This window comes from Ziziphus jujuba, chromosome 5 (genome assembly GCF_031755915.1).
Source record: "Ziziphus jujuba cultivar Dongzao chromosome 5, ASM3175591v1".
Taxonomy (NCBI): Eukaryota; Viridiplantae; Streptophyta; class Magnoliopsida; order Rosales; family Rhamnaceae; genus Ziziphus; species Ziziphus jujuba.
The window spans coordinates 8438843-8466581 of NC_083383.1; the positions used below are offsets into that span (position 1 = coordinate 8438843).

At 36.0% G+C, this 27739-nt stretch overlaps 5 protein-coding genes across 14 annotated transcripts; 2 read left to right on the plus strand and 3 right to left on the minus strand.

Annotated features, from left to right (window-relative positions):
• Nucleotides 1-69: 69 nt before the first annotated feature.
• LOC107420188 (DUF21 domain-containing protein At1g47330) lies at nucleotides 70-5472 on the minus strand. 2 transcript variants are annotated; one of them, XM_048476572.2, is made up of 14 exons: nucleotides 5332-5472; nucleotides 4757-5228; nucleotides 4372-4564; nucleotides 3898-3974; nucleotides 3735-3818; nucleotides 3509-3622; nucleotides 3300-3386; nucleotides 2968-3107; nucleotides 2789-2876; nucleotides 2084-2157; nucleotides 1708-1898; nucleotides 1212-1471; nucleotides 796-842; nucleotides 70-470 (listed from the first exon to the last, which is right to left on the minus strand). In XM_048476572.2, exons 3-14 carry the CDS (start codon nucleotides 4547-4549, stop codon nucleotides 320-322), a joined length of 1491 nt encoding a protein of 496 aa, XP_048332529.1. In that variant the 5' UTR covers nucleotides 4550-4564; nucleotides 4757-5228; nucleotides 5332-5472; the 3' UTR covers nucleotides 70-319. The 2 variants fall into 2 exon arrangements, with proteins under 2 accessions (XP_048332529.1, XP_048332528.1); XM_048476571.2 differs by having other exon boundaries at nucleotides 4372-4651.
• Nucleotides 5473-5689: 217 nt separating this feature from the next.
• On the plus strand, nucleotides 5690-8175 carry LOC107420254 (uncharacterized). The gene is made up of 3 exons (XM_016029152.4): nucleotides 5690-5825; nucleotides 6179-6562; nucleotides 7214-8175. The coding sequence occupies exons 1-3, from the start codon at nucleotides 5711-5713 to the stop codon at nucleotides 7840-7842; spliced, it is 1128 nt and encodes a 375-aa protein (XP_015884638.2). The 5' UTR covers nucleotides 5690-5710; the 3' UTR covers nucleotides 7843-8175.
• A 1048-nt stretch (nucleotides 8176-9223) lies between these two features.
• On the minus strand, nucleotides 9224-13351 carry LOC107420221 (uncharacterized). 7 transcript variants are annotated; one of them, XR_001581659.3, is made up of 9 exons: nucleotides 12857-13346; nucleotides 12496-12582; nucleotides 11804-12184; nucleotides 11569-11676; nucleotides 11371-11501; nucleotides 11049-11149; nucleotides 10554-10613; nucleotides 9424-9585; nucleotides 9224-9302 (listed from the first exon to the last, which is right to left on the minus strand). XR_001581659.3 is itself a non-coding variant. In XM_048476575.2 (8 exons), exons 3-8 carry the CDS (start codon nucleotides 12132-12134, stop codon nucleotides 9501-9503), a joined length of 813 nt encoding a protein of 270 aa, XP_048332532.1. In that variant the 5' UTR covers nucleotides 12135-12184; nucleotides 12496-12582; nucleotides 12857-13346; the 3' UTR covers nucleotides 9224-9500. The 7 variants fall into 7 exon arrangements, 6 of the variants coding, with proteins under 6 accessions (XP_048332532.1, XP_015884608.2, XP_048332533.1 ...); XM_048476575.2 differs by having other exon boundaries at nucleotides 9224-9585; nucleotides 11371-11498; XM_016029122.4 differs by having other exon boundaries at nucleotides 9224-9585; nucleotides 12857-13345.
• Nucleotides 13352-16058: 2707 nt separating this feature from the next.
• Nucleotides 16059-22260, plus strand: LOC107420251 (uncharacterized). 3 transcript variants are annotated; one of them, XM_060816949.1, is made up of 18 exons: nucleotides 16528-16666; nucleotides 17039-17159; nucleotides 17476-17795; nucleotides 17982-18059; nucleotides 18197-18417; nucleotides 18944-19036; nucleotides 19301-19384; nucleotides 19477-19593; nucleotides 20004-20109; nucleotides 20200-20256; nucleotides 20412-20465; nucleotides 20709-20766; nucleotides 21012-21088; nucleotides 21197-21267; nucleotides 21348-21408; nucleotides 21493-21552; nucleotides 21642-21704; nucleotides 21839-22260. In XM_060816949.1, exons 2-18 carry the CDS (start codon nucleotides 17129-17131, stop codon nucleotides 21959-21961), a joined length of 1674 nt encoding a protein of 557 aa, XP_060672932.1. In that variant the 5' UTR covers nucleotides 16528-16666; nucleotides 17039-17128; the 3' UTR covers nucleotides 21962-22260. The 3 variants fall into 3 exon arrangements, with proteins under 3 accessions (XP_048331009.1, XP_060672932.1, XP_048331010.1); XM_048475053.2 differs by having other exon boundaries at nucleotides 17039-17123; XM_048475052.2 differs by lacking the exon at nucleotides 17039-17159 and having other exon boundaries at nucleotides 16059-16666.
• A 101-nt stretch (nucleotides 22261-22361) lies between these two features.
• Nucleotides 22362-27209, minus strand: LOC107420250 (probable LRR receptor-like serine/threonine-protein kinase At2g16250). Its single transcript, XM_016029148.4, has 4 exons — nucleotides 24479-27209; nucleotides 23854-23982; nucleotides 23731-23753; nucleotides 22362-23370 (listed from the first exon to the last, which is right to left on the minus strand). The coding sequence occupies exons 1-4, from the start codon at nucleotides 26425-26427 to the stop codon at nucleotides 22790-22792; spliced, it is 2682 nt and encodes an 893-aa protein (XP_015884634.2). The 5' UTR covers nucleotides 26428-27209; the 3' UTR covers nucleotides 22362-22789.
• Between the last annotated feature and the right edge of the window lie 530 nt (nucleotides 27210-27739).

Sequence of the window (27739 nt, forward strand, 5' to 3'; positions counted from 1 at the left end):
AAAAGGAAAAAAAAAAAAAAAAAAAAAAAGGAGAAGGTATTCTCCAATGACACTTTTAACATCGTCATCTAGTTTTTAAAATTAACAAATAAAATAATAATTATTAAAATTTATCAAAGTTTTTCCCCAAAATTATTCTTATAAAGTAATAAAAACTTATCTTTAATTTGTAAAAGAAAAAACATTTTTATAAATGTTACTAAACGTACTCTAAACCGTATCACATATTTGACATACACTTAATATTAGATCTTTCTTTTTGTGAGCCTTGCCTGTTTAGGCGGCCATTACCTAATATTTGAGCGCGTTGGGCTGGAATCTAGTCAGCAGAGTGTTGAGTATAAGATGAAACTGGAGGCAGGGATACAGTTCGAAGCTGGGTGCTGGTGATGGATGAACCATTTTGGGAAGGCAAAGATGAATTCGTATCTACAGCCTTTTCCTGAGTTGCATGCATGTTGACTTTAATCCTGCATCACCAAAGCAAGGATATATTGATTTACTGAGTTCCCAAGCTGGTTATGGTTTAATTAACACAGCATAACATCTTAGATATTAAAGGAACTAAAGACTTTTTCCTTGTCCTTTCTGAGAAGCCAGGAAATTTTTGTTCTTTTCTGTCTTTTAAGCAAAATGAATGGACTAATGATACCATGAAACGCTATGCAATAATTTAAGATTAAAAAAAACAGAATACTTCTAAGTTTTGTTGACATAGCAAGCTAACTGAATTCCAACATTGGCATATGTATGTTTAACAGAAATAAATACACATGAAATTTTGGTTGAAATTACCTGTTATGGATATTGACATACTCATCTGTTTCATCCAATATTTCCTCCTGACACACGCAAAGAAACAAAAATTGAATCAGCACATAGAGAACGAGACACAAGGATCCGGATAATAATCCCAACTCCTCTAGAGTTATATTGAAGTGTAACTTTCAAAACTACAGGAGTTGTTTCAGTTCCTTGGTCCAAACAAATATTTAACTAAAAAGAACTAGTTGTAAGTTATAAAATAAAATGTTCTTCAGTAAATTGCATATCATGGTCCCTGCATTATCCAGACTACTCAGCAAAGGGGTCTTAAAGTGTTTACCATCAAAACAATGACCATAACAGGCATCAAAATGTTCACAACATATATAAGAAAACCTATGTGCAGGAACCATGATATGCTAATTACTGAAGAAATCATGAATTACCTGAAGAAGTTCTTCAATAACATCCTCCATGGTAATTACTCCAACAACCTCCTCATTGGGTGGGAACTCTGGAATGGGAGCATTCTCAATGTCCAGAATGCAATAGGAACAACCTCTGTGTCGTTTCTTATAAGCAGGAGTAGCTGGTGGACTTTTTTTCGTCTGTTGACCTACACCACTTTTCTTTATAACTATCTGGCCATCATGTGCCTCCAATTTAACCCCCAAATTTTGAGCAGAAGCAGTAGCCTGTTTATGATCTGTCAAATCCAACAATAGACCAGTTATACAAAGCTTACAAGAAAGAGATCACTAACCCAGGTACAACAAAGCAAATGAATGATTCAAGAAGCAGTAATGAGGCATAATCCTCCAGAATCAAATATTTAAGGAAAGACCAAGAAAAAAAGAAAAATAATAATGACAAGGTAGTTGTAATAACAACTAGCACTAAAAATCTCTGAGATTCCTTTATTCATGCTTGGTATTTATGCACCTTTATTAAATGATGCATCAGGTTGGCCTCTTAAATCCTTGCAATTGTCCTTAAACTCCAGTGTTTTATCCTCTTTGCCTTCCACTGGTATTTCTTTTTCCTCATTTGTATCCTTATAGACAACAGCAATATGGCTATGACCCTTTTGGAATTCATTTAGAATATCATATAAAGGCATATTTTCAGAAACCCTGTAGATTGGATAAGGAGGAAATCAGAATAGCTTCCACCAACACAGACGCATACATAGAAATATGAATGAGCCCAAACATCGATGTGCAGCAAGTTTTTATATAATATCAACTGTCAACAACAGGGGACATCATATGTTTTATCAGATGAGTAAAAGAAAAACGAAAAAGAAGTGAAAAACTACCTAGGAATTTTTCTTATTATCATTTTTCTCAGGGGAACTGCACCTTCTGGATCAACTGACAATAGATTTTTAACCTGCACATAGAAGAGAGATATAACCAGAAAGTTCAAGTGCACACCTTCAAGAAGAGAAAACATCAATTCTAATTCACAGTTATTATAGATGTAACATTGAAGGAAAACACACTAGGTTTTTGAAGGAAGCTTCTCTTCCAGGGCATAAAAAAAGGTTTAAAACATAGAAGCACCTAAAAATATGCAGTTTGTGAAGCGGTGAAAGCAAATTAACACTTGAGACTTTTATAAGTGATCCATCAGCACAATTTTTAATTTTACTGCATTTATTCCAGCTTCTTAATAGTTTTCTTATCATCATGGGAGGCTTCTTAAGATGGTCTCCAGCTTAAGTCTTTGTTCAAGCATTATTATTCATGCCTGTATTATTATAAGTATGCCAATTTACTTGGTGTTAATAGGCCAAAACATGGTCATAAAAAATAGTACTCACAAGAAGAGAAGAAAATCAAAGACAATAAAAGAGGCAAGAATAAAACTTTATTGGATGGTATTCACCACCCCAAACAAGACAGATTGGTAATGATTAAGTAAAAAAATTATATACTTTTAAGTAAAAGAAAAATGTTTCAGTACAAAATATTGAAGATATCAAAAACATGGTCTTACTTTCGCAATGAACTGAAATTACCAGAATAAGTCCAATTATATTTGTGGGATTTCCAGCATACACCGGAACTCTGCTATGACCAATTGTCATTATTGCATTCAAAGTCTCCCTGTAATGCATAAAGAGAGTAAGAGAAACATCCAAAGGAAGGACGAATGCATTAAAAGGATTAGAGAATGAACTAGAATCCACAAACCCACAGATTAAGAGTTGCATCAAGATCAAGGGAAAATGCATTTGAAATTGGAGTCATGGCATCTTTTGCAGTCTTTTCAGTCAATTCAAGTGCCCCAGCAATGATGGTAGTCTCATCATGTGTTAAGTCCCCACCTTTCCCTGCCTAAATAATATCGCACTTACACATACTACGTTTAATTAGGATAACATTCAGGAACATCAAAGATGTAACATAATCCCCAAGTTAAATGTCCCTACCCACATATAAAACAAGTCTAAAACATCCTACAAACAGAAAGAGTCAAATAAAAAATATTAGTCGGTACTTTTCAAATTTTCAGCAGACAAATAATACCTCGTTACCATGAAAATTCACAAAAGTCTTGAGCTCTGCTCTCCTTAAAAGAACGGCATGTCCTTTACCCAACATCCAATCAAGAACCTGAGTTTCAAATATCATATAAGGAGCTGAGTGCAAATGCCTCCCCAACTTGCAACAAATATAGCTTTTGAATATTAATACATACACCATAATCAGAATATAGTTTCACAAATCAAGATCACCTTACTAATTGGATAAGAAATTGGGTAGAATAGAATGAGAAGAATATGGACAAATGGCGCCATCGTTGCTCCAACAGTCAAGCCATAGCGACTACAGACTGCTTGAGGCAATATCTGGAGCGTTCATGATGCAAAAAAACAAAAAATTGAAAGATATTAAGCTCAAGCAGAGGCATTATCTGCAACGAAGTCTTCTTAATTGCTCTGCTGGTATGGACAAGCCTACCTCTCCAAACATGAGGATGAGAGTGACAGATATCAGAATCGCTGCCCAAGGAGGCACCAGTTTGTCCAAGAATACGGGAAGAGCCTACAGGGAAGATAATGAGAATTAGAAACAGTTCAATTGCCTTTAAAAGCTTAAAAGCTACAAAGAATCACGTTCTTACCTCCATCGCTAAAGAGTTCCCGATCAAAAGGGTACAAAGTAGAAGATGCTGATTCTTTACCACCGGAAAAATTTTGGCTGCCAAAATCACAATACTTAAATTAGACTATTCTCAGTTAAAAAATGTTCAAAGCCATTTGCAAGCAGTAACATCCATATGTAGCGGCATATCATTAATTATATATATATAAATAATAATAAAAAATTAAAAAAACTATAATAACCTTGATAATATTCTCAACCAAAAAAAAAAAAAAGGAAAGCAAATTGCGTTAGAACAACGCAATAATCAAACGTCTATCTGCGAAAGTAATTCCGGCGAGGAGGATATCAAGGAAGGCCGTGCTTAATCAGTACAGCATAGAATAGTTCAGCTCAGAATCAACTGGGTACCATTTTCGGGTATAAAATTCAACACTAAAAAGAAAAAAGAAAATGGAAATCAGAGGGGAAGCCAAAGAGTTGGGGGGAGTACCTGCGTGTATTCGATCCTGTGGACGACCAGACTTGATCAGTACCTCGAGATCAACAAGGCCCAAAGACATGAGACCCAGAGTTAGCCCAGCCATCAACCCCGCGAAGCACACCAACCCTATAATTATCAGCACATACAAAGAGAACTTCGTCCCACAGCAAGGCACGTCCGACGCCATATCTCTAATCTCTTGCTGCAAATGATGTTTTGGGCTTTTCGATCACTTCTTCCCAGTTCGATTTTTCCTCGATTTGATCACTAAAAATTTAACCACTTGTCTCTACGAAAATATTTTGGTTTTTGTTGTGCCAACTTTCGACTGTGCTATTTACCAAATAGAAAATAATAATAATTAAAAAATAAATAAAAATGAAAAAAGCTTTACCTTGTGCTGACGTATTCCCACCCTACTGTATTCTAGTGCCTTGGTTTTTATAATTCACGCGGATCTGCATCTTGCTGCTTACGTTTGCACACCACATTGTTCGTATATTTAATCAATAGTAACCTTTCTAAGCCGTCCGATTAGAATATCTAAAGGAATACTGACATATACCCAACCCACTATTACAATAGTTTTAGCAGAAGAACTGCCAGTGATGATCCTGTTAGCTGAAGGCCATATACTCAGGACCACGTGTTCTCCAGTCTTCTGTTGCTCTAAATGCTCCTGGTGTCTATTTAGATTGTACCTAACAACAGCAGCATATCTACTAGCTCTTTCGTCAGTGATCAGCTGGCACTGGACCCCACACCAATCCTCTCTTTACTCCAGCCGTCTAGCCTCGATCAAATATGAAGGCATTTTACTTCCACGTTTTCAAATAACTCTGTCATATAAATAAATGAAGTCTCACCTGAAATTTTTCAAAATAAGTTTAAATGAAATAACAGAAGATAAATTATCATCACCCAAAAAAAAAAAAAAAAAAAAAAAAAAAGGGGAAAATTCAGCCCAACTTGTGTGCATGGACGCTGCCTCTCCAAATCTCGAAGGTTGGCTATATAAAAAAAATTCCCTACGCCCCCTGAAAATTCTATTTTATATATATATATATATATATTTGGAGCTGATAATCTGTACGCCACTAATTCTGGCCGTTTGGGATAAGATAGCCAAAGAAGTTAATCTTGTCAAATTGCTGGAAACCCAGAAACCAGCCTCCGTTGAATCACTTGCCACACCACCTGAGTGGCGCTACAGTGTGGCTTAGTATTATTTAAACACGACCAATGGCAATAATGTATTTCAGTTTTGCTATTTTCTATTAAAACATCCCGACTCACTCGCATCGCTTGCCTTCGTGGAGCACGAGTATACCCTACCACCCTAGTAGGGATGGTGGGTACAGAAGAAACGGAAAAGCGGTACCTGCTAAAAGCCGAGGTACTGGACTTTCCTTATAGTAAGCGAACACGCTGGCTAGCCACTCGCATGGGATATGAGATATCAGGTATTTTCTTTGGAGCCACTCGCATCCGATAATAGGCCCCCTTTTTTTTTTCTTTCTTTTTTCCTTTTTTTTCCCTCTTGTGGAGCCCCCTACTGTTACTTTTTTTATCAATAAAAGGGACAGTCCAGAGTGCGGATATAGATGGCATATAAATTGTGGTAGTCGTGGACTGTCTCGTTACCTTCCTTTTCGTTGAGGCAAAGAAGCTGTATACACTGCTTTTTTCTCAAGCGTTGGTTATGTGTGTGGCTCTGTTTTCTTATCTCAATAACCTATAATCCATGATCTTTATATATAGCATGCATTATCTCCTCCACTGCCTTATAATATCCTTCAAACCGTGTAATATATAGCAATGTCAGATCAAGAAAATGGCCTGCCTGAATTCCAAAAGTGGCCTGAACTTAAACTTCCAGATTTATTATTTAGTGACACCGTTCGGCAAGTGCATGCTACAATTGAAAAAGAATGGGATCCCCTACAACGGTCAGCATGCCAAACCGCAGCCGGAAGAGCCCTCTGGAAGCATGTGATCCACGACCCTCTAGCAGACTTACTTGCAGGAGAAACATACCTAACAAGCCTTCATGAGAAGATAAAGAGAGACTGCACCAACGATGCCAGGGAAATTTCTGGAGTGATTCTTGCAGTTCGAACCCTCTGGATCGACTCCAAACTTGAAGCAGCTCTTCATTCCTTCAATGCCGCAGACACACAAGTTGTTCTCCTTGGTGCAGGTGGGCCATGGTTCTTATGTCCCCATTCTTGTATGTGGTTAACTGCAATTTTGTTATGCTAGCCTTTATTAAACCAATGCAGCTCAATCAATATGGTCAAAAATTTCATTTGCGAGTTACAATGACGTGGAATTTTAGACATAAAGTAGCTCTAAATCATAGAAGATGAGTTGTTAATTTACAATGCTTAACAAAAGTTGCTGCCGAATTCCCTTCCCTTGTAGTGCAGAGCAGGTCACGAGAATAACTAAAAGTGCCCTCGATTCTGAGTAAGATTGTTATGCACAGAATAGGCTGCATATCAAGTAACAGAAATCTTGACAATAGCCTTTTTTTTTTTTTTTTTTTTTTGTCTCCCCCTTTTTTGTGTGTGGGGGCTTGTGTAAATACAGAAAGCATTAACAATCACATGGAAAATGAGGCCTATCTAGATAATAATTACAAACACTAACGCTATCAACATGGCAGTTTAAATGTTACAACTCAGATGTCTATACTTTTGTCTTCCACAATTTGTGAGCATTTAAGAAAGGCTGGCCTTGCCAAAAAAGAAGGGGGGGAAAAAAAAAACCGTTAGTTCTGTCCAGAATTCAATTTATTGGGTTCAAATGCTTGAGAAGACATAATAATGAAAATGCAAGTTTTCTGTAGGAATGGATGCAAGGGCGTATCGATTAAGTTTCTTGAAGGAAAGCCATGTGTTTGAAGTTGATTTACCTGAAGTCTTGCAAATGAAAAACACTCTTTTGCAAGCGGCAATGGAGGCTACAAATTATCACCAACATCTAACGATGAAAGCAAAATCCTTAAGCAGAGTGGTAGCCGACATCAGATGTAATGACTGGCTAGAAAAACTTCAAATATCAGGGTTTGTACCAGAGAAGAACACGGTGTGGGTTCTAGAGGGTGTCCTCTACTACCTCTCCCACTCCCAGGCCATGCAAGTATTGAAGATTATAGCTGACAAGTGTAAACTTACCCAGACAGTCCTCTTGGCTGATTTTATGAACAAAGCATCAACAACACTTTCCAATTCTATCTTCCATTTCTACAGTGATTGGCCAGATCATCTCCTGCCATCTCTTGGCTTTTCTCATGTCAAACTTTCACAAATCGGTGATCCAGATGCTCATTTTGGACTCATGCCAGACCCACTAAATCTCTTCAACAAGCTCCGCAGCTTGCCTAGGTCCATACAAACACACCCAGATGATGGAAAACCATGTTGCCGCTTGTACTTGGTGCAGGCTTCTGGCTCACCTACTAAAGCTATTTCATAGAGGGCCAGCAGATGATTATTAAACGTTTCCACACAACTCTGCAGCTTGCCAAGTTGAGCACAAATATAACCAGATGATGGAGTACCAGGCTATCACTTGTATTCAAAGAAAGGTTCTTGTTCTTCCAATTAAACCTCTCAACGGAGGATCAACAAGCTAGCCATAATATGGATACTGTAGTATAGGTGTAGGCATCATTATTTGTAGTCTTGACACTTTCCTAGGGAACACATTCACATTTAACAGCAATCCCGCTGTGTGATGCTTTCCTCAGCCAGTCATAAATAATATATATATATATATATACACTAGTATATATGAAACTTTTTTCAATTTTTCTCTAAAGTCATTATTATAAATGGTATTGACTACTGACTATCTATAACCTTTCCTACAGAGAAGGCAAAAGATATCAGGAAGTGCATTATGCAACTAGCAAATTATATGTCCTCTTAGTTATTGAGTGTGTATTTCAAAAACAGACAGCTTTCGCCATTCAGCAAGTAATAGTAGGACAATCTCCAATCTGCCTGACGCCCACCCCTTTCCTCCCAGAAAAATTATTTGCCATACGTAATGCCCAAACAAGTGGACTAGTTCACTTGATTAGAGTGAAACACTTCTTTTCTTAAATATTCTTTCATGGAAAAAATTATGAAAGTAAATCAAAATAGCATAAGTACACAACTTATTTTTAAAAAGAGAAATGCTGCTGAAACTTTTTAATACGTTAGCTAATTTCTATGTTCCAGATAACAAATGGAGGAACGAACAAAATCAGGATGAGAAACCATACATACTAGCCAATGCGCAAAAGAATCAATCAGAAGCAGATTCTTTGAGACTAATAACTTGTAGTAGCAGCACAAATTTTCAGGAAATGATGTGAAATCTGTTTTCAGGCATATCCTAGATTGAGAAAGAAAGTAAATTGATAAAAAAAAATTTATGAAAGAAAACAAAATTTAAAATCTCAATCAAACTCTGCATGTGCTAGGAAATAAATATCTCTTAAGTAACATAATTGCTTTAATAAAACAACATGAATAAGCTAATGTTTTGCATGTGAGCTTGATATGGTGGAAATTTTTACGAAGTAGAACCTAAAAGGTGAATATTTTCTCATTTCTTTCCAATCACATTATGTCATACATAAGCAGCAAACTTTAAAATGCTTAAATTTTTATACCTCCAGAACATGTGTCATATTTTAACTTGTTGCAGAATAAACCAGGGTATGTGAACTTTAATATCTATTCAGAAAGTACAATATAAATTAATTTAAATGACTGCAAGCTTATGAAATATCAAAGTAAGCATTTAGTAATATGAGTGTTAGCATCATTAAGTAAACAGTGATTGTTTCAGAGAATTAAGAATATAAAAGTAGAATCAGGAAATGGAGCTTTCACCAGCCACCAGGTTCCAATGTATAGCGTTGCATATTATAATCTTCTAGCCTATATCAAAATATGTTTATCAATAAGGATATCAAGAGTAGAGGAGACATATTTACCCAAAAAAAAAAAGAAAAGGAGAGTAGAGGAGACATGTAAAATGGAGAGAAAAAGATTTACATACAAATACAAAATAGACGCATCAGCAGAATTTCAAACATAATATCCATCAGATTTAATTGCATAAGAAAACCATATGGATCAAATTTCGAGGCAATCCTTGATTCCCTGCTCAAATTTGTCAAGAGAGGATATGGTATCCATGAGTGAATCTGCTAGCTTCTGTCTGCAGCAAAAAGAAGCAAGTAGGCATATAAGAATGAGAAAGTGGTTTGTTGAAAGGGTGGTCATGGATACAGTTCAACTTAATTTGACATGCATAGACTAATGTACTTTAAATCTAGAGAAATACAGTGAGGAAAGGCACCAAATTAAAGCCATTTGAACAAAATTTATCATTTAGATGTTCAATGTTATGCCTGCTTTCAGCCCCCTAATATATGCACAAACAGGACAAATATAAAACCGTACATAGTCATATTTCTTTAGCCATGAGGTAATAAAATATCAGTCCAAAATCTTAATAACAAAGCCACCAAACTTGATACAGTCAAGTTCAGTCACAAAATTAACTCAGATGAATAATTCAGTTAGCCAACCTGCATTGTCTCTGTAAAGTTGCTCGAAAAGTGAAGAATATGCCATCAACGTACATAAGAGTCAACCGAATATGAAATCTAGTAATACATGGTGGTTCTAGAGAAGGGCATGTGATACATTATAAAAGTCAACATATCAAATAAAGCATACAAGTCCACAAACTTGTCTTTACAAAATAATAAAAACATAACAGTGCTACTTTAAACAAAATCTCAAACCCTTAATAAGGTTCAATAATAGAAATAGCAAAGCTTAGCCAACAGGAAACGATCATTCATCAAGTTCATAGAAGTTTACAGCAAAGAGCACTATTGGAAGTTATATCAGTGGATACAAGACTAGGGCCTTTCAGAGTAGGAAACATATTTTGGTCCTTTTCCTTATAAAACCTTCTGTCCATACAAATACAAACATCCATAGGAACTCTTCCATTATACATGTTTTATGAGGGGCGTGTAACAACAACAACTAGAGTCTTCTTCTTCCTTCTTTTTTTTTGTTTTTTGGGTGCTGATTTTGTAGAAGATATTAAAACTGTTCAACAATAACTCATCTAGCAGCCATAATTCGGCAATCTTAACAAGAGTGACATACCTGTCAGAAGGCAGGCTAATTTTAGTTTCATTTACCAGAACATAAAGAGAAGCAAAAGACCTGCATTAAAAAAACCAATAAAATATAATAGTTACTTAAATAAAACGGTATCAAATGACATGAGAACCATGTGGAAAAACAACCATTTTTTTTATTTTTTATTTTTGGTTAAATGTTGAAACATTAGGCTCCTCCTTGCAATTCAGATCCCATAGGATCCATCAGCAGGAAAGAAGATGCTTTAAATGCCTGATGTTTCGATCCTTTCAAGACAAATAACACTATGAAAACATTAGGCTCCTCCTCGCAATTCAGATCCCATAGGATCCATCAGCTGGAAAGAAGATGCTTTAAATGCCTGATGTTTCGATCCTTTCAAGACAAATAACACTACTGTCTTCAACAATCTAATTTCTAATGAACCAGGTTTACAGTTACTGAACCATGAAAAGATTCAAAACTATAACCAACAAGGTTACAGCATCCATAATTTACCTTATGAGATCATTTAATATAGCTTCCGCTTCCAACTTTACGGGATCTTTATCAGCGAGCAATGATGCAGCATTTTTCACTACCAACCGGAATGTGCAAACCTGTGCACTAAAATAATTTAGAATGCGGCTGATATTACGTCAAACATACTATTATCCTACAAATTTGAAAAAGCAAGTAGTCGACAAAATGTCACAAATCCAACACCTCTATTATCTCAATAATATTATCATATTTGTTGAATATAATACGCAGCAGATCGGCATGAATATTATCGAAAAATTTTAGCGTAAAAACAAAGAGAAAGAGCGAAAGACAAAACCTCGACTCCTGTATTGGCTTGGAACGAAACAAACGAATTCCTCTCTGCTGGATCGCAATCTCTAGCAGCAGATCTTAATAGGCGCTGAACTTCCTCGATATCCTTATTTGTGTAATCGGAATCTCTCGCTGCTGTAGAAAATCAAAGTAAGATTCATAAAAGCAGAGATGGAAAAATAGAGACTAGAGAGAGTGTTACTTAGTAAGAGATACGCGGCTCGAAGACTCTCCCGGGAGGCATCAATCGGAGCCAATAGGAACTTGGACGACTTCTTCTTTTGCTCCTTCAGCCAATCCTTGGGTCCTGCTGCGAACGGTTCAAATAATTAGGGATTTCATTCAGAAACAATTAAAATTAGGGTTTAAAAGGGCGGAAGAATTTTGTTAAAGAAAATCAAATCGGCAAAAGGGCCAAAGGAGTTGCGCAAGCTAACAGATGCCGATGGAAATGGCGGTTGCAGGAGGAGCGCATTGAGAGAGAGAATAAGGCGCGAGAACAAGGAAAGAGAGCGATGCAATGTCTCTTCGAGAGACGTCGGCGCGTATTTGGAGCCGTTGGTTTTGGTTTTGGTGCGTAGGGGAATGTTTGGGTTTTGAATTTGGAGGTTTTGGAGGGAACGATGAGAAGGCTGCTGCAGTGGAGGAGGGATTTGAGATAAGGCTGTGTCCAGCTGGAGCCATCCCTTGATGCCTTCCCGTTACGCAATCTGAGGCTACCCCTTTCCCGGGAATGACTTTAAAACCGTTCGCTCTATACACGTGCATATCACGTGTTTGAATTTCCGAAGTGTCATTCTAAGATGAACTAAAAATTCCTAAAAAACCATAACATAAAAATTAATGAATTTATAAAGTAATATTTTCAGATTAAACAATATTAAATATATTCTATGTTGATTTTTGTGCATGAGCAACATAATGTAAGATGATATCGATGAAACAGTATTTGGATCGCAGAAGATTCATCAACAGGAAAGAAGATGCGCTAGATGCTTGATCCTAGATATGCTTCCTTCCCTTTTAAGACAAATAAGATTACTGTATTTAACAGTCTGATTTTTAATGAACCAGTAAAGCTTCAAAAGATTCAAAAACGCGTAATAAAGTTACAGTTTCCAATAATTACCTCATAAGAGATTAAGATCATTTAATACAGCTTCGGCTTCCAACTTTACAGGATCTTTGTCACCAATCAATTATGCCGCATTTTTCACTATCATCCAGAATATGCGAAGCAGGTGCACAAAAAGAATTTAGACTACGGCTGATATTCACGTCACAGAACATAGTATTATCTTAAAAATTTAAAAAGCAGGTAGACCACTCCACAAACCCTGAAACCTCTATTATCCTAATTGTTGAAACAGAGGACTACATACAAACTCATACACCTATAATATTCATAGAATACATCACGAAGCGAATCGGCTTGGAAATATCTAGAAACTTAAGAGTAAAAATCATGAGGAAAGAGCGAAAGACAACACCTCAACCGTCTTGTATTGGCTTGAAATGAAGCAACCGAATTCCTCTCTCCTGTTAGGCAATCCCTGGCAGCAGATCTCAATAGGCTCTGAACTTTCTCCACATCATTGTATGCGTAATCGGAATCTCTCGCAGCCGTCGAAAACCAAAGTAAGACGCATAAAAGTAGAAACGCATGTGGAGAGAGAGAGAGAGAGAGAGAGAGAGAGAGAGAAGTGAGTTACTGAGCAAAAGATAAGCGGCGAGAAGACTCTTCCAGGGAGGAGTCGATCGGAGCTAATAGGAACTTGGAGGACTTGTTCTTTTGCTCCCTCGGCCAATCCTTTGGTCCTGCCACTAACGAATCGAATAATTAGGATTTTAGTGTTTGGTGAATGTTTGGGTTTTGAATTTTGGAGGGAAGGATAATAAGGCGGTTGCATTGCAGCGGAGGAGGAAATTCCAGATAAGGCGACTTCCAGCTGTAGTCATTTCTTTATGCTTTCATTCACTTTACGCCATCTGAGCGGAGCCGCCACGGGAGGCACTATGTACTTATAACCGCTCCTTCTATCCGCGTGCATGTCACGTGTTCAAACTTCTGAAGTGGCGCTGTATCATTGGTTGAAAGATTAACGGGAAGAAAACCGGACCATTAGCCAAGTGCAGATCACATGTTCCAACTTGTCTTTCTTTTTTCTTTTTCTTTTTTAAGTAGTCATCCAGCTTGTCTAATTGATTTTGAACAAACGATTTATTTTGCATTTTAATGAAACGGTAGTATATTTAAAAGAATATTTTTAGATGAAAATATTGTTACATGCGTCGTAATTTGATTTTTGAGCAATATAACAAAATTAAACTTTTCTTTCTATGGAAAAAGTATTATCTGTGCTGTGTTTAATTTGCACCAATGGGATTGTAATATGTCAATTATGCCACCCTGTCATCAAAAACAATGTCTAATATGCTATCCCATTTTGACATCGCTATTAGAGTTTCAATACGTCATGCCAAATAGAAAAATGAGGATTTGACATCGACAGTTTCACTTTTAATCATTCTTGTATTTGAATTCTCTTTATTATTATTTTTTTTTATCCAATTAATGTTGCGCCGTTTGTCTTTTAAACATATTATTAATTAAAATTATATGATACCCACAGTCTCAAATAGTCACAAAACTTATAGTCAACAAGTCTTGCGGCACATAGCTAAGCAGGTGGCAGTTCAGCATCAAATTATCGATTAAAACTATAAAAAAAAAAAAAAAAAAAAAACACGTCCACGTGAATAAGATGCATGTATCTGGCATTCAGTGGAAATCCCATGATTTTTTTTTTTTTTTGGGTGAATAATCCCATGATTAAAGTAAAAGGCGACAATGGACTTTCAATAAGGTAATTTATTTATTCATTTGTGAAATAAAGACACCTTACATCCTCCACGATTGATTACTGGGGAGTCTTACGAATAAAAACACAATATTTGGTCTCCATAGTCGACTGCACACAAAAAGTGGGTTAGTAAATTAAATTACAGAGATAAAACCAAATAATTTATCTGTTTTGGAAATATTACATTTTAGAATTAGTTATTTAATAAATAGAAGCCATCCTACAATATTTAAATAATACTACATGTGTGAGCAGTAATTTTAATTACAAATAGTTTGATTGTTTTCGCGTTAACTAGTTCCCAGATATCCGTTATCTTAAGCTTTATTCCAACAATAAGGGGGGAAAAAAATGGCATTTCTGTTTGGGACCAAAAAAAAGGGGGTCGGTGATTGGTTGAGGCATATATATAAGATAAATCAGCTCATCTCTTATCTTCTACTTTTTTTAAAATAAACATAAAATAAAATAAAGAAAACGTGCACGTTTCCAATTTGGTGGTCATAGCGTGGATCCACGTTTAATGCCATGCTTTCATCTCCTACTAATTAAAATTCAAGATGATGCAACCACGTGAATGCTTGTTTTTTAACGCATACATTGTACTCCATTAATACAATCGATTTGAAGCCGCTTCAGCGTTCAAATTACCACGAAAATTGTTGTAATTTATTATATATATATTTTTAAAGAGGGATTAAAATATAAACCAAATCCACAAAATGAACAGGAAAAAAAAAGTTCAAACTTTTTTATAATTTTAATATTAGTTAGCTACCACAATATTGTATGTAAAAAAAAGAAAAGTATAACAAAGGCCTATTATGCCATCAGTAACCAATCATTAAATCTAATATTTCAAGCCCACGTGATCAACATGCTTTAAATGTCATTTTCACATCATGAAATTCAACAAAAAAATATTACTAGATCTCTTTTGTTAGGAGAATATAATTAACTTACAGAATACAAAGCCTAAAAAGATTCAGTGATTCACATTCCCATATGATTCACATTTATATTTGTATATTTTAAAACATTAGATGCAAAACTTCTACTATAAGTTTATTTGACTAAACATTAGCATTTCAACATCAGTGCTTTGAAACTTTATTTGATTCTTTTGTTTTTTAAAAAAAAAAAGAATCAATCATTTTTTTAATCCAAAAGATTTTAAACCTACTAAAAACTTTGTTTGTCTAATCTACTGCAACAAAATTTTTTTATCAAGTTACTGTAACTTATTCACCGTTGTTAGCTTAGCGCCAAAACACGAATTAAGAAATCTTGAAAAGGAAGTAAAACAGAGAGAGTGAAAAACAAGCATTTTTTGCGCCACAATTCCGAAATGCGGGGCAGTTTTTCCGTTGCAACAACCTGACAAAAAATGAAGAAACGAATTTTTTTTTTTTTTTTTTTTGGCCCCTTTTCAAAACAGCTTTTTTGAATATAAAAGTCTGCATAATTATATAGATCCACCTCAGCCTCCACTCTCCGCCGCAAGTTGTAGACGCTACCATAGCGTGTTAAATTGAAAGAAAAAAATAGCATGACCAAGTTATTTATCAATTTTTTATAAAAAAATTATTTATTTATTTATGTTTTTATAAATTCATTTATTCATACACAGTTTATACAATTATGTAAACTTTTTGATTGAATATATATCAAATTATAATACATTGTTATTGTCATTTGATGCACGCCGAACTAGTAAGAAAAAGAAAACATTTAAAAAGCAGGACTTTTAATCTATATAAATAATATATATTTTTCTATTTTCCATATACTGGGCGTGTCTGTTTGATTCTGGGTGTGAGTGCACGTGGCACAGCATCTTAATCCCACAACTATTTCCCACCACTCCCCAGGGGAAGCAAGCGGGCAAAAGAAGCACAACGACATTTTCCAATTCCCGAAAACGGAAACAACCAACGAAAAAACCTTGCCTGAAGAAAACGAATCGAACCACCCTCTTTTGGGAATAGTATTCTTCTTATCCCCAATAATGGATAATCCAATTTCGGGGAGGAATAATCCGAATCATCCTTAATTCCATTTAAAGCAGGTGTGACTCTGACAAGAAAATTAAAAAAAAAAATAAAAAAATAAAAAAAAAGAATTACATGTCCTCCCCTGCTATTCCATTGTCTAGTTGTAATCCCATTACCGTTTTCCTTATTCCAGTATCGGATTCTATTCACCTCCCACCATCACCACCACCACCACCACCACCTCATCAACCTCTTTGTCTTCCGCCCAAATGCCTATTTAAGTCCAACATGCGAATTCCTATGAACCCCATTTCATTCTGCTTCTCTTTGCTTTTGCCTCATTTCTCTCCCGCTTCTTTGTCTTCCCGAGTTCGACTCGCGTCGGGATTTCTTTCCGACTCAGTTCCTTATTCTGGAAAAAGAAAAGGGATTCATACTTCAGGTTCTACTGAGTACCCGCATTTTCTTTTTTTCCTTTTTTTTTTTTTTTTTTTTTGGTTTGTTTCTTAATTCTTTAGTTGGGATATTGGTCACGGTTCAGTTTATCTTTAGTTGGAATTGAGGTTTTTCAGTGGGTTTTACTCATTTTCTAAGGTTATAATCCAAAACTTGCCATATTCAGTTCAGTTGTCTGAGTAACGAAGAGTGTTTTCTTTTTTTTTTTTTATTATTATTATTTTTTTGTGTTTTTGGGTTTATGTTCATGGTGGAAGTTTAGCGAGTCACGAAGTGGGAATAGTAGGGTGTGATTCTGATAATGTGGTTTTATTGGGAGTAAAGATTTTGTTTAATTGAGAAATTGGTAAATTTTTAGGTGTTTATTGGGAGGAATCTTGGAGGATTCTTGATATTTGGAATTTAGCGTGGTGCACTGTGTTCTCTTTTGGTTGACTCCGCAGGTAAGATGTCTAAGGTTCTTGATTTTCAGGGAAGGGGTATGTTTTCCTTTTTGTTTACGAGATTTTATTAGAAAATATTTTGGTATTTTGGGAATTTAGCAAAACGAAAGATAGTCCAATGAAGGGTCGAGAGAAATGAGATTTGAAGCTCTGTTTGTTTCCACCTTCCGTTGACCTTCTTGCTTGCATAAAACTTGTAACTATTTGTATCATCATTGGCGTTAGTTTTTGTACAAGGCAGTTAATATCAAATAGCTACATATTGAAATGTAATCTACACGTCATAAATTGTGATATAACCATGCTTGTTCCCCATTGGAGATAATCTTTTACACGTTTCCAAATCTTGCAGGAGCTAAACAATTGTGTGCCAGTTATCAAATGGATAAGAATCATGGAACTGTATTGGGTGACAAATCTTCTGGTCTTCAGCATATGGGTTTGAATGACAATGGTCAACAACCTTGTATATGGTCGTCTACAGAAGGAGAATGTCCGATAGATATTGGAAAGCAGATCTTTTGCAACAGATCATTGAATATGAAGAATATTGTCGCTGTAGGGTTTGACATGGATTATACTTTGGCACAATACAAGCCAGAAACATTTGAATCCCTCGCATATGAAGGCACTATAAAGAAATTGGTGAATAATTTAGGATACCCTTCTGAGGTCTGTTGGCTTACTCTTTTGTTCTTTTCTATATACGAAGTGATTTTTTGCCGACATGTTGTTTGATGATCTAACATACAGTTTTCTGTAATGTTAATATATTATTTCTTTAAGTTTATTTAACTATTTTTCCTTTGAATCTGAGCCATAAATAGTAGTTTGATTAAGTACAATGACCTTGTGCAGCTGCTTGGTTGGTCATTTGATTGGAAGTATATGGTCAGAGGATTGGTACTTGATAAAAAAAGAGGCAACATATTGAAGGTTAACTCTACTCTTTTTTTTCCCCCTTTTTATTTGTCTGCTTATAATTGATTTGTATGGTTACTAGCCATTGTTCCTTCCATTGGAATTCTTAAATTTGTTATTGCTTGAATCATGGGTTTGGCGGTTTTACACAGATGGATCGTCATAAGTATGTGAAAGTAGCCTACCATGGATTTAAAGAGCTGTCAAAGGAAGAAAAAGTTGACACCTATGGAAATACTTTAATACGGGATTCTTTCGATGAACCTGACTATGCTCTCATTGATACCCTTTTTTCATTAGCCGAAGCCTATATGTTTGCCCAACTGGTTGACTTATGGGATAAGAATCCTGAAATATTTCCACACAACTTGGGGTAAGAATACAAGTTGCTACGTCCAATTTTTTTGTTTGCATGTTTTACATTTAGGTTGATTTATATACTTCTTTGAATGAGAGCAATCATCTTGTTCACATCAAAAATTTTGAAATTTGAATTCAGATATGTAAATAAACTTGTAAATTTAGAAATTTGAATTCAGATATGTAAATAAACTATGTACAGAGCATGACATCTACCTAATTAAATGGCCTTTTCAGTTATATTTTTTTGCCTTACCATTTCTCCTTTTAGATTTTTTGCATTCCTAAATCTTATAATATCTTAGCTAAGTTCTCTGATAACTCTTATTTGATACTGCATAAACTCTTATTTGATACTGCATTACTTCTTGTTATCATATTGAAAGGGAATTGATTTTGATCTTCAACACTGGGAAGTATTTCTGAAGTTTCATAAATATAGAATGTGACTAGAAAATTTGATTACTTGTCTTCCTGATGATGGGATATTTCTTAAATATAGTTTTTTAATCAATTTTTTATATATTGTTCCTCTCCAGTTATGTTCGTATGTACAAAGATGTTCGAGCTGCAGTTGATCTTTGCCATCGTGACGGAACTCTTAAGAAAATGGTTGCTAAAGATCCTAAAAAGTAAGGATGATAATAATAGTTTTGGACCTATTAATTGGAAGATGTAGGGAGTCTTTTGTATGGTTATTTAACTGCCAAAAGTGTCTACCTAATTTGGAAAATACACGTTAAAGTCATGTTTTTTTGCTTTTGTATGGTTATTTAACTGCCAAAAATGTCTACCTAATTTGGAAAATACACGTTAAAGTCATGTATTTTTTGCCAACACTGGAAAAGTCATTGATTTAAGACTATCTTACAGATCTCTCTGACAATTACTACTAGGTATATAAATGAGGATGCCTCTCTCGTACCCATGCTTAAAATGCTCAGAGCATCTAGTCGTACTACTTTTTTGGTGACAAACAGGTACAGTGTGTTTTCATTATTTATACTATATAAAGTTAAGAATACGGTTTGAATGATCAAGATTTATATTTTCCTATTTATATCTTTTACAGCTTGTGGGACTATACAAACATTGTGATGAATTTCCTCTGTGAATCCCGAACATTGGATGGTAGTAAAAAATGCAATTTTGACTGGCTTCGTTACTTTGATCTTGTCATTACTGGCAGGTAATGTTCTTTTCTGTATCACAATGTATAACTGGTAAACAAGTTTGATATATCATCAAATTATTTTCTATATTTTCCCTTTCCAACATTAACCGGCTTTTTGATAATATCAATCACTTTACTGGTTCTATTGCTGGTTTAGATCTTTTTTTTCCTTCCTTTTTTAATAATGTGCTGGTTTAGATCTTTTTTTTCTTCCTTTTTTAATAATGTGCTTCTAGGATTTATGCTATTAATTTTTATTGCTTTTGCCGTTTCCAACATTAACTGGCTTTTTGATAATATCAATCACTTTGCTGGTTCTATCGCTGGTTTAGATCTTTTTTTTCCTTTTTTAATAATGTGCTTCTAGGATTTACGCTATTAATTTTTATTGCTTCTCTAACTATTAAAATGGGTTATCTATACAGTGCAAAGCCAGGCTTCTTCCATGATGACAGTCGAGCCAATCTTTTTCAGGTTGAACTTGAGACTGCAAAGTTACTTAATACTGATAGTGGATCTCCTATGCCTCAGGTTGACATACTGTTCGCTGTTACTGATGTCATATTGCTCTGTGCTTTTGTTTATAAGCTCCTATTAATGATCTTTGCTTTCATACTAAAGGTTGGAGATATTTTCTGTGAGTCATCAGAGAGTTTGACTACAGCTAAAGTTTACCAGGTACTTATTTTGCATAATAAAAATCAGATATCTAGGCACATCTGAATTCAAATACATATGCTTATTATCTTCATCTTCAGTAATTGTTTATTCAAATTTGATGTTTCAATAAATTTGTCATATGTCTTGTATTGCCTATGAACTTCTATTTTCAGGGCGGCAATGTTGGTCATCTGCACAAATTACTGAAAATTGCGTCAAGTTCACAGGTGAGTTGTTCCTCTTTCCAATGTGTCTTTTGATTAAAAGTAGAATTTATATCAGCCAGATGATTTACTGTACAATACAATATTGGTTGATTGATATTAACTCAGTCGACTGTTTGTTCCAAAATAGAAATGATTATCAAATTAGAAGTACATGCAGTCATTAATGTCAGAGTACTAATTTTCAGGGTTAAATGTTGAGCAATTATTTTGTCTAACTTTTGAAACTTAAATGTGTTTAAATAGGTTCTTTATGTTGGAGATCACATATATGGAGACATTCTGCGCAGCAAAAAGGTTCTTGGTACAAATTCTTCTTTATCCTCTTCTTTTAACCACCACATCTCCTATTTTGTTTTGTCGTCTATTTTCACTAAATATCTTGATTTTTGATTAATGTTGAATGAAATGCTAATAAAATAAGTGACAAATGTAATCATAAAAGAAGACATCTACCATTTGTTTTTACTTCATTGTGTCTTTTTCCTCTACTTTTTCATTTTCCTATGTGATTTCCGTACTCTCAATTTTGTATGTTATTATGAGCAGGATGGAGAACAATGCTTGTTGTTCCAGAGCTAGAGAGGGAGGTTGAACTCCTCTGGGAATTAAGAGATACCCGCAAGGTGCTTATGACTTATGGTTTATTTTCAAGCTTATTAACTGACAGACATAATTAGCATGTATATTCTTCTATACGTACTCAAACTAAAAATTGATTGGTTTTATCACAGGAACTTCGATCATTGAGGAATCAACGTGATGACATTGAAGACAAGATTGATCACTTGAATTGGTCTCTAAAGTAAGTATCTATCTTGAATGCATTATTCCATGGTAATATACTTTCTTGGCTAAATTTTATGATATTTGGCATCCTCTCAGATCTAAGGATATCACTGCAGAGGAGAAGCAGAACTTGTCTTCTAAACTAGTTGAGTTGCAGGTTAGGACATCATACAGTTATGCTATGACTAATTTATCCAGCTTAAATATTTTGAGTGACATTTATTTTCCCTTATATGATCAGTCTAAGAGGGACCTAGTGCGTTTCACTCATCAACAAGCTCAACGCAATTGTCACCAAAAGGTAATAATTCTTGTGGACTTGATGGGTATTTTGTTTAGAAGGGGTCTCTTGCTCTGCAGAGTGTTTGACTTGTGTTTGAATAATAACAGTTTCATAAGGTCTGGGGGCAGCTCATGAAGACTGGTTATCAGAACTCTCGCTTTGCTCATCAGGTAAAGATAACTTACTTGTGTATACCTTATGTTAAACCATTGTTTTCAAATCTTTCAAAACTTTTTGTTATACCTTGCAATGCATTATCCCAAACCTAAACAAAATGGTGGTGATTGGCCTTTTCATGATGCAGGTTGAGAGATTTGCTTGCCTTTATACCAGCCAAGTTTCCAACTTAAGCCTGTATTCCCCAGAAAAATACTACAGACCCAGTGAAGACTTCATGCCCCACGAATTCGGTATTATTCCACTTTGAGGTCGTTTTTGCACCCAAATGGTGGGGTGGGGGCATTGCTAATTGATTAGGCTTTGGTAAGCAAGCAGCGAAGCAAACATGGCTTGTACCAAAGTTTGTGAATTTTTTTTTTTTTTTCTCTCATATTTTCCTTGATGTTTTGGTATATACAAGGGCATAATAGAATGGCCCACTAGCTTTTTCAGGTGTCAAAATATGTCATATTAGTTCTCTACATCTGAAGCTTGATCACTAATGTAAGCGGGTAGCATGTTGCATTACAATCGTTACGCCTTTTAAATGAGTTCTAGCAACACCCAGACACTCTAGTTCGATTATTTTTCCACCACGAGGCGCTCAATTTAGGAAAACCATCTCTCTTGTCATCCTTTATTTTTGTTTCTTTTTTTTCTCCCCTAAATATAAAAAGCAGTTCCATTCAATCGTCTTCATTGGGGACAACGAAATGCCTTAGCAAATTTTAATGTGAAAAAGTCACGGTGAAGTCCAATCTACCACAATTTCGGATTCCACCAATGGGTTGTATCAGAAATATCAATTACAAAGAAAATTGGCAGCTTGTTTTCGAGGTAAACAAAGCTTCAATATCTGTAAGAACTGGCTCAATTTAACCAATTTCTTCACCTTTTGATTAAGGGACCTCAGCAATCTCGACCTAGCCTGAATCTTCCTCGTAGAGGAAAGTATCAGCTTACCAATCCCACTACTGTTATCACTTTAGTTGGGAAGCAGGTGAGATAAACTTGCCTCGGCAGTGGAATGCTATTGGGTTGCCACTTAACCAAAAAGCTGCACACAATCGTTTGTGATGAACTCACAAACACTCATCTAATGGGAATCTTGTCTCTCCACATCTTGCATTTCAACTGGTTCTGGGAAAATTTCATTGGATAATCTGTTTCCACCACTGCCTTGAGAACCTACTCTACCTGCATGCTTTGAGCCGCTGGAACTGTCTCTGTTCGTGTTGCCTGGAGCAGTGCCACTCTCCGAAGAGCTGTGTCGCCAGCTACCAAAGAAAACAGCACTCCAAGATCTTCTCGATGAAGTTGTTCGCAACTTTGCAGAGCTGGAACTCTCCACCCTCACCACCTTTAGAGGGTTTTCCAATGCTTTGAGGATATATTTCATAGGAGGACGTTTGGAAGGTTTGGGGTTAAGACATGACCTGGCTACAATTGCCATGGCCCATACCTCTTCCAATAGATCCTCATCTATGATTAGAGATGGGTCAACAATTTTTGTAACCAGTTCCTTGTCATATATACTTATGCAACGAATCGTGTTGTCCAACCACTCTCTTGTTGAGGCATCATTTGCTTTGCTGATACCTAGCTTACCCGTCACAAGCTCAAGTAAAACCTTCCCGAAACAGTACACATCATGAGCACAAGTCATTGGCAATGGAGCTGTTCATTACAAAAATAAGATTAGAAAAAGTTAGGTTACTACAGCTGAGAGACGGAGTAAAATGCATTTCAACCTCAAGTCCAGCAAGATGAATTATAAAGGAGCCTATGCCTTTTGTTATAATCCCAACAGATAATTATGCAGTTTGACAACTATTCACAACCACATTCTGCAAGTCTAATATAGATGCTAGATGAGTGATTTGCAGGTAGACAATTTCTCAGGGGTATAACCGTAACAAGTAGGTTAGGTCGACTGAGGTTGACTGAACTCAGATGCACATACAACATATCTTAGTATGGAAAATAGATTTGCCATGAACTTAAAAACTTCCAGACAAGGCAAGTGGATATACGCACCAGAAAGGCCCTGTTCAGAGGTTCTGCACAACACAGAGAAGGCGAAAAAAATATATATATATTAGTTAATGTCTGCATATATTTAGCAAAATCGGTACTGTAACAGTCAGATAAAAAACGTACTGTGATTTTCGCAACAGTCTTGTGAGCACATTTTGGTTAGCATCACCTTCTTGGGCATGGACCTCACTTAAGCTTCCAAGTCGCACCTCAAATTTATCATCAAGAAGGATACTGCTTGCTTGAATGTCCCTATGGCCACCGAAACAATGATTGCAATTATCACCAACAATGTATATGAAAAAGGATAGAAAGAAGTGAACAACCAACTTAGACAGTTTGGGAACTACACAGGAATCAGGAGACCAATATAGAAATTTTCACTTTTAAATTCTGGTCATTCACTTAAATGTAAATGAAGGTTTACAAAATAACCTCCTATTAACCATAAGATATCCTTACCAACAATCTCAACATTAGTTGTTGCTCTAAACTACCATATTAACAAGTCCAACAAGAAGCCAATTTCCTTTTAGCTAACTAAGAAGGTCATTTCAATGTCATATCAAATAATAACTTGAGCTAAAATGTTTTGACTCACCAAAAGGACTTGCATTCTATACAGCAAAGGATCAGAAATACGACGTTTCCCACTCACAATGAATAAGGGCTATCATACAAAAGATCCATAATGAAATCTGAGAAACAGAAAGAGAACAAGTATTGATTAAAGCAGGTTGTTCAGTACCTGTGAACAAGAGGAGGAGTGCAGTCATGGTGTAGGTAGGCAAGGGCTTCAGCAGCTCCAATTGCAATCTTTAATCTTGTTATCCAATCCTGGGACTGTAATCTGTCATCTTCTACTCTAGTATTTCTGTGCAAGGAATTTTCCAAATCTCCATTTGGCAAGTACTTGTAAACAAAAAACTTTTCGCCCTCATGCTCCAAGCAGTGTCCCAATAGTGGGACAAATCTTACATGTGAAACCTTGCTGAAGAATTCCATTTCCATCATAAATGATTCTTTCTTGAAGGAACGCAGATCTACCTTTTTTATAACTACAGGCATCCCACTTTCCAAAAATCCCTTGAAGAGGTCTCCAGAGTGTCCATGCTTGATAAGATTTGTTTCACTAAAATCGGAAGTGAAGTGGAGCATCTGCTCATAGCTAAATGATTCTCCCACCCATGATACAGATGGATCTTTAGGAAGTGAAGGGCTGTCCACTGGAACAGGCCCCACATTCGCACTGCCTCTTTGGCTTGCAATGTCCTTATCACATATTTTCCGGAGAACTAACAGCACCACTACCAAAAGCACAATGAAGAAAATTCCACCAAATATCCCGACCAGTATGAAAATCAATCTTTTATTGCTCTTTGAGTCAGATTCCAATTCAGGAGGCATAGGATCATCAAAAGGTAAGCGTCTCTCGGCATAGAACAATCTACAATCCTGCCAGCTCCTCTGATTGTCCATCTGTAGGCAATTTTTAGTAACAGTAACATTCCCTTGACTATGTTCAGGTAACTTGCCTTGAAAATAGTTACTGGACAAATCAATCCAACTAAATTTACTGAGTGAAAAAGTAAGATTTCCATATAACATATTGTTTGAGAGATTGAACTGAGCACCAGTTCCGTTTGTACTCAGACTTGGCAGAAAACCTGTAAAATTGTTACTGGAGACATCAAGGATCTGCAAACTGAGAATCGACAACAATGCAACAGGAAGTTCACCATCAAGTTTATTCCCCGTCAGAACTACAACCTGCAGCTGAGAAAGATTCGAAAACAAACCCTCTGGCAGTTGACCTTCTATACTGTTATCTCCTATGTCCATCCTCCTCAAACTCCTCAACCCACTCAACTCCAAAGGCAATGACCCGGACAAAGAATTCTTACTGAGATTAAGCACAAGCAATCGAGCAAGGTCACCCAACTGAACAGGTATAGAAGCAGCAAGACTATTGTCAGAAAGGCTCAAGAATTGGAGTCTCGAAAGGTTACCCAAATCTGGTGGAATTGACCCAGATAAGAAATTTGAAGAAAGGTCAAGCCGGGTAAGATTGACAAGCGATGAGAAACCAGAAGGTATGAACCCGGTAAGTGAATTCTGGGAAAGATTGAGAACCGATAGTTCCTCCAACTGTCCCAGTGAAGAAGGTATACTGCCAGTGAGCTTATTGTGAGATAGATGCAGCTGAGTAAGTCTACTCAAACCACCAAGTGACGAAGGTATTGGACCTAAAATTGAAGCAGACCGAAGATCGAGCACTTGGAGAGCATTAAGGCTCTGACCAAACCAGTCAGGTATAGACCCAGGAAGATAAAACCCAGAAGCATTGAAATAAACCAAGGATGTCAAATTGACCAGAGAATCAACGGCAAAAGTAGGTTTCTTTCTCCCTTCATGGGTTCGCCGCAACCCAGAAATAGTTATCCCAATCACTCGGCCATTGCTGCACTCTACGCCGATCCATTTGCATGGCTCACCTTTTATGGGCCAGTCCTTGCCTCTGAGCCCCAACGACGTCCGGAGGTCTAGTAATGCCGACCGTTCAATGCTGGAGTTTAAACGCACTTCTTCCTGGGCTAACCCACTCTGAACAAACAACAATAACAAAACTAGAGCTATCATAAACACACCAAGCCGACCTTCCATGGTTTTTTGTGACTCTGTACAGCAGATGTTCATTGTCGTCTATGGAGCTTCATCTTCCTCCGTTCTTCTTCATTAATTAGCACTTGGCGTCACTACGAATACTTGGACTAAGACCAATCAACCAAGATAACAAGAAATCTTCTTCTTCTTTTTTTTTTTTTTTTTTTTTTTTTAGTATTCCGAAACTTCTTACCTCCAATCACGAGCTATGTTTCTGCATTCGATGCAGTTTTCATCCTCTACAAACACGACAACCAACCGCCCCACTAAAAAGAACCCAAAAATAATTGGATAAACAAATAAAAATAAAAAAATCTGGACTTTTTGGTCACTAATTTGATAAGAAATTATAGATAATGTCAATTACAATTCTCCTGTAGAGGATGGCACGGCGTTTGAAGAAGAAGGTAAACATTAATGACTAACAATAAGAGCTATGCCCAACCCAACCGCCAAGGTTTTTCTCTGCAGCACCGTGTCACTTTCAGACTCACCGGACGCCATTAATGAAACTCTCGCTGAGACTCTGAACCCTTTTTTTTAGTTTTTTTTTTTTTTTTTTTTTCTCTCCTTCCACTTCAACACTATGTATTGGCTTTGGAAGCTCAAGATTTGAAATGGGTTTTCGAGCTTTTATAACAATGGCTTGTTTACACTTTCTGGAGGAGGCTATGGTAATGAAGTTCCTCACAGCTTCTCCTCGGCAATACCTCCAAAGATTTCAGGACAATTAAAGTGGGCTATACTTATGATTTTTCTTTTTTCTATTATAAAAAAAAAAATTGCAAATATTACTTTCCTCGAAAACTATTTTGCATGTCGTTTTTGTCACAGACAATTCAATGGTTGTCTAGAGCTTTGATTTTTCCTCCTCTTTTTTCTTTTATTATTGTTATTATTATTATTATGTAGAAATTAACCAGTTGACGTAATAGTTCCAACAAATAGGTCGATGACTAATTTATTATTATTTTATAAGATTATTGGCTGACCTTACTCGTTTGCTTAAGATTCCCTTAATAATTGAACCTTTCTTTTTATTTTTTTGAATGTGATAGTTACTGGTCTGCAAGTGTTTTCAATTCAGATAAGGTTAAATACTGTTTTTATGTGATTTCCGTTTGTTATAACAACTGGGAGTTATATTATGGTAACTTTGAAGTAGATATTTTGAAGTTCATTCTATTATTTCTTTTTCTACCGTACAATAAAAACAAAAATAGGATGAAACAAAAACAAATACACCCAGTGCCATTTCCCCTAAGAATGTTAGATAAATTTTTGATTTGGGGCTATCTTACAGGACAAGGGTTTTGCATTTTTGGTATGAGAAATGTACCAAATC